This window comes from Tauraco erythrolophus, chromosome 22 (assembly GCF_009769465.1).
Source record: "Tauraco erythrolophus isolate bTauEry1 chromosome 22, bTauEry1.pri, whole genome shotgun sequence".
Classification (NCBI taxonomy): Eukaryota; Metazoa; Chordata; class Aves; order Musophagiformes; family Musophagidae; genus Tauraco; species Tauraco erythrolophus.
The window spans coordinates 10,087,950-10,093,827 of NC_141486.1; the positions used below are offsets into that span (position 1 = coordinate 10,087,950).

Below are 5,878 nucleotides of genomic sequence, written 5' to 3' on the forward strand. Positions count from 1 at the left end.
TCAGTAGGGCGTCGTGCCTTCCCATTCCACCAGGTACTGCACCTTGCCCTCCAGCGTCACCCGCCGTGCCAGCACCTGGTACTTCTCGCCGCAGACCAGCCTGCCCGCCGCCCCGAAGTAGCTGCTGATGGAGGACTTGAGGTGGGAGAGCGAGGAGTCGTCCTCGCTGATGCTCTCGAAGGTGTGGCTGTCGATGCCGTCGTCGGGGCGGTCGGGGCCACAGGCCACCTCGCTGCCATCCAGGGTGCCCGCGGCCGGGCGCCCACCCACCTCCCCGCCTCTCCTCTTTGCCCCCGCCGAGGCGTACGCCGGGATGGCCAACTTGCGCTTGCGGCTGCCCACGGTCCTCCGGCTGCGAGGGAGAACAGAGGAGGGGTGAGGGCAGCACCCAAAAGGTGCCCCTCACCGTGCCGGCTGTGCCCACTGTCCTGCGAGCCTGGAGGGAGCGCGCCGGGAATTCGGGTGAGCCCAGCAAGGGTCGTCGGCTCCGACCCCACACCACTTTGGGAGCACCCGCCCGTTTTGGGAGGCAGGGAGGGAAGGGTCCCTGGCGCGGGACAGCTCTGTGCCAGGATACGAGGGTGCTGTGGTGGGAGAGGAGCAGCCCCTTGCCCCCCTGGCCGTGCCACCGGGACCCCTCTGGAAGGGGATGAGGGGGCACAGCCCTTACCTGGACTCATAGGAGAGGCTCGTGGTGGCCGAGCCTGAGGTGCTGGCAGCATCCGTGGAGTCCACGTCCGATAGGAAAGTCTGTCCCGAGCTGGCACTGGGGACAGGACACAGCGTCACCCCCAGCCTGGCACAAGGGGCACCGCGGCCACCCACCGCCTCCCTGGCCCTGCATTTCGTCGCCCCCTTGCCACCCTGTCCCCAGGCCCGGCCGCACGGACCTTTTCAGGCTCTGAATTTCATCCAGTGTGAAGTCGAAGATGCTGGCCAGGTGGTGGTTGGTGCTCCAGGCGGAGGTGAAATCACTCTGCGCCGAGGAAAACGAGCTCACGCGTCACCGCCGAGTGCAGCGGTGCTGCCCGCAGCACCAGTACCCTCTGCCCACGTGCCACCGCGCTCCCTCCCGTGGCCCTGCGGCTCCTGGGAAGCGGGCCTGGCACAGGACATTGGCAAACCCCAGGGCGAGGGATGGGGGCTCTCCCTGCCCGCAGGAAAGGGGGAACCTCACGGGAAGCCCCGGGGATGGGGCCAGGGGAGTCCCGCTCGGCCGCCAAATCCCGGGATGGTCACGCAGAGGAGATGGCGAAGGACTCACGCTGGGAATGGCGTCCTCCAGCAGGAACTTGGCCCTCTTGCGCCGCGCCGCTCGCAGCTTCTGCTGCTGCAGCTGCCGTGGCAGCAGGCTGCAAAGCAAAGGGGGGTGAGGCTGCCAGGCTGCCTCGGGGCAGCGCGGGCACAGGGTGCTGTGAGTGCCCGGGTGGAATTTGGCCACTCACCTGTCATTATGGACATATTTGCTTTTTCCCCTCTTCTTCAGCTCGCAGGAGCCGCTCTCGCCCACGCCGGGGGCTTTCTCCGGCAGCACCTTGCTGGGGGGGTTCGGTGGGACGCGGATCCGCAGGCGGAAGATGCATTTCTTCTTCTTGATTTCCTTCCCACACAGAAACCTGGGGGGCAGAGGGGAGGAAACAGCCCTCAGCCAGGGGGGCCACAGGAGCATCCCGCATCCGTCTGTCCCAGTCCCTCACCCAGGGGGGCCGCAGGAGCATCCTGCATCCATCCGCCCCATCCCTCACCCAGGGGGGCTGCAGGACCATCCCGCATCCATCCTTCCCCGTCCCTCGCCCGGGGGGGACACAGGAGCATCCTGCATTCGTCCATCCGGTCCCTCGCCCGCCACCCCAGGGGCTCACCTGCTCTTGTAGCTGTTGAGCGCGTTGAGGAGGTGGGGGCCCCGCTCGGAGACTGGGGTGCCCGTCAGCTGCGGAGAGACGGCGGAGGTCAGGCAGGGCACGGTGCCCGCTGCGGTTATGCAAAAACTAAACAGACGGGGGAACCCGAACTCCAGGTTTCGGCTCCTGCCCAAGGCCAGGGAGCGAGGGATGCTTTTGGTCATTCCGCCTCCGCCTGCCCCAGCCGCCCCCCCAGCCCCAGGAAAGGTTCCCCGGCTCTGCCGAGGGCCCGTGCCTGGTGGTCAGCACCACTTCCCAGCTCAGGGAGCAGCATCCTCCACCGCCGACGCTGCCCGCTGCAGACACCTCGCTCCGACATCAAACCCGGGGCGGGTGAACAGCATATGGGAGCTGCAGCGTGTTCCCAGCAGGTGCCAACACCCCAGGCCAGGTCCTTCTGCCCACCCACAGATACTAGGCAGGTGTTTTCAAGCGCCTTCCCCACGGAGGACCAGCCGGATCAGGCCACGGAGAGCAAGAGATCAAGCACAAGGCAGAGCTCACTGCCCCCATCTCACCATGGGCACCACCCTTCACCGGCCAATGTGCCCCAGCAGCACCTCTCCCTCCCCACGGCTGCTCTCCAGCCCCAACCCAGGCCATGTGCTTTTACCTTCCCGAGCTGCAGCGGATCCCAGTGGTGGTTCACGAAGGCCAGGATCTCCTCAAAGTCAAAGTACTTCTTCTTGCTCTGTACACCCAGGTTGTAAAGGGCAAGATGGACAACATCCACCCTGCGGGGGCAAAGGGGGTGAGAGGGTCGGCAGCCCACCCTCATCATCCCAGCAGGATGGTACCCACCACAGTGCTCTGCTCCACCAGCACGGCACCCAGCACAACCCTCCCAAAACCTTCTTGCTGGAAGCCGGGACCATTCCCCCACCCCACGGGGGAAGCAACCCTGGCCCAGACACACATCCCGGGGGACATCGTTATGCCCTGAGCTTTGGGGAGGGGTGGGACACTGCCCGCAGCTGGGGGGAATCCCAGATGCCAAGATCCCTGAGCCCAGGAGCTGGAGGACACATCGATTCCAGGTTAAACGCCCAGTTTTCCAGCTTTTTAATAAGCCCCAAGCACGTGCCCTCAGACCACCAAGGTACACTAGAAGGTGCCCCTTGCAAACTTGTAGTTAATCACAGAGTTTGGTGACTTGTCACCCGATGGCTTTTTGTGGTTACCTTCTGGCAAATGTGGACCTTGGCTCCTGGGCAAACCAAAACAGCTTCCCAGGAAACAGCTCCATGGGGCTGGGCAGCAGGAGCTGCACACCTGGGGCCCGCAGCTGAGCTTAGGACTGGGCTGCAGCACCCTGGGGACCGACTCCCTGCCTCCGCCGGTCCCACCACCTCCCTGGTGCGAGGGCCAGGCTCTGCTCCTGGTCTGCAGCCAAGGAGCCCTTTGGTGAGGCAGGCTGGGCTTGAGGAGAGCGGGGTCACGGAGACGTGAGCGGCCAGAAGCTCCACTCCCCACCCCGAGCTTTGTGCCGGCGCTGGGATGAGCAGGAGATGCTCCGTGAACTCGCACTGCAGAAACCCAGCTCGGGCTGGTCCCAAGGCGAGGGCTAAGAGCACCAGGCACCGGCCAGCCCAGCAGGTCGTGGCCACCCCAGCACATCCCACAGGAGCCACGGCCGCTTCTTACCATCTCAAGGGCAGGCGCTTGATGTATTCAGGTCCCTGGTTGCATACGGAGCAGAAAAACACGTAGAACCTGGAAAACAGCGGGAAGCGGAGCGCTGGGGGTGGGGGTCATCCCAGGTCGGGGTGAGGACAGTGCTGCAGGTGCTGATGGTGACAGCACTGCCAGGAGGAGCAGAGCTTCGCGGGATGAGGCCACCCGCCTGCCCCTGGGGCTGCCGATGTGCATCAGTGCCACAGCCCAGTTGGGGAGATACAGACCGGGGAGGCGTCTGGGCACGAGCTCCCCCAGGAAGCCAGCTCCGACGTCCAGCACCAGCCCAGCAAAGTCTGGAAGGGACGTACCGGTCTCCGAACATCATGGGGTCGCTGAGGCACTGGGTGCAGGCTTCGTGGAACCACTGCCGGCAGCGGTAGCACTGCAGCATCTTCAGGTACCACCTGGGGACAGAGAGGAGGGTGATGGCGAGGGCGGCGTGCGGCAGCCACTGCCCCGGTCCCCTCCCAGACACAATTCCCCCAGCTGGGGAGAGGACATCCAGCCCTAATGGGTATTTTCTGCAGCCACAGAGGTGGGTGCAAACGGCGCGTCTGGGAGCGAGCAGAGACCCGGATGGCAGAGGCTGGCAGGCGATGCCCTGCCAGCTGGGGACTTCCCTCCTGGGGGGAAAACTCAACCTGATCCCATCTGCCTTTTGCAAACGCTTTTCCCCACAAAACCAAACGCGACAACCCTCCCAGCAGGCGGGTGGGGGCTTACTCGCCGGGGCCCCCGCAGTAGCAGTAGCACTGCTGCTGGTTGGTGCGGTGCGGGGAGTCCCACTCGAGCAGGTCGGGGTTGTAGGACAGCACCATCTTGACGGCTTGCAGCGTCTTGGCAATGGCTCCCTTCTTCAGGGCACCCCCCTTCTGCAGGACCGAGCGGGACAGGGGTCAGTACAGCTGCCCGGGGGGCCGCATCCTGCGCTGTCACACTGAGGACGGGCGGCACACGGAGCCGGTGACCCCGGGCAGCCCCACTCACCCGCACGGCCAGGGCAAATATGCAGCGGCGGCAGAACCACGGCGTCCCCAGTGGGCCCTCGCCACCGCTCGCCACCGGGATGTGGCACTGCTGGTGGTAACCTGTGGGAGGGCTTGGCGTCAGCGGCGCTGGGCTGGCCAGACCCTCACCCTCAGGACAACGTGCCCGCACTCACCCAGCCCGCACTTCCCACAGATGAGGATTTCGTTCATGGGGCCCGACGTCTTTCCCAGGCAGATGTTGCACTTGGGCTCCTCCCCGGGGACGCCAGCTGCAGGATGGGGATGGCAGAGTCGGAGACGCGTGAGGCACAGCCAGCTCTCCGCAGCGCTGGGAAGGACCCCCCGGCACAGTGGTGGGAGGGGAGGATGCAGCAGCACTCACCATGCTGGATGTCCTTCCAGAGGACCCAGTACTTGGAGTTGTCCTCAAATGTGACGAGGCAGCTCTGCTTGGAGCCGCTCACCTGCCGAGAAAGAGCGGGAAGAACCGCTGAGCGTCAGCTCCCCTTCCCAGCACCTTCCCGTTTTCCCTGGTGACCGGCCTTCCCTCTTGGCACTGCGGGAAGTTGGGTTTGGGGTGAGATGCCTCGGGGCAGGACATCAACCCAAAACACCCTGCTGATCTAAGACACGTTGCAGCCCAGGCCAGCACCTCTCTGGGCCACAAGCCGTCCCAGGGAATAGTGCTAGCTACATTTTGCGTGCCCACATTGCCCTTTTGGGTGCCCATGTTACCCTTTTGGGTGCCCACGTTACCCTTTTGATCTTCCCAAGGTAATAGAGCCCATCGGTCCAGCGGCACAGCACGTACTGCCCCTCCATCAGCTTCACCATGAGCTCTCGGCAGCCGTTGCCCCTCCGCGCCGAGGCGGCGGCCGGCGCTTGCTGGACACGGCCAGCGGCCGCGTAGACATCCCGGATGATGGGGTTGAGCTTGGCGGGGTCCATCGGCAGAGCCTGGAGGGGACGCACACGCTGGTCACCCTGCCCTTGCGCCACGACAACGCAGCCTCAGCCGAGCGCACAGGATTTGCCACGGGGAATTTAGGTGAAACCAGAGGGAGCAGCCACAATATTTGCTACTCTTGAGCAAGGGTGAATTAACCCCTCGACTGCCTCAGCTCCCGCTACAGAGCCACCCGCCACGGGACACGGGACACTCCACAGGCCTGCATGGGCTCAGCCTCAGAAAGGGGCATCTTAGAGGTAACAGCTTTAAATTTACTGTGGCTTTTAACTCACAATTTCCCAGCACGAGGGGGGAAACGGCAGCGCCTGGCGCAGCGGGCGACACCGAGCAGCCGCGTTTGG

At 64.8% G+C, this 5,878-nt stretch overlaps 1 protein-coding gene across 2 annotated transcripts; it reads right to left on the bottom strand.

Annotated features, from left to right (window-relative positions):
• On the bottom strand, positions 1-5,515 carry PHF19 (PHD finger protein 19). 2 transcript variants are annotated; one of them, XM_086625125.1, is made up of 14 exons: positions 5,324-5,515; positions 4,950-5,031; positions 4,741-4,836; positions 4,566-4,666; positions 4,302-4,450; positions 3,887-3,982; positions 3,546-3,614; positions 2,515-2,635; positions 1,863-1,930; positions 1,446-1,616; positions 1,265-1,352; positions 891-976; positions 671-766; positions 1-352 (listed from the first exon to the last, which is right to left on the bottom strand). In XM_086625125.1, exons 1-14 carry the CDS (start codon positions 5,513-5,515, stop codon positions 1-3), a joined length of 1,767 nt encoding a protein of 588 aa, XP_086481251.1. The 2 variants fall into 2 exon arrangements, with proteins under 2 accessions (XP_086481251.1, XP_086481253.1); XM_086625127.1 differs by lacking the exons at positions 4,302-4,450; positions 4,566-4,666; positions 4,741-4,836; positions 4,950-5,031; positions 5,324-5,515 and having other exon boundaries at positions 1-347; positions 669-766; positions 3,887-3,969.
• Positions 5,516-5,878: the final 363 nt, after the last annotated feature.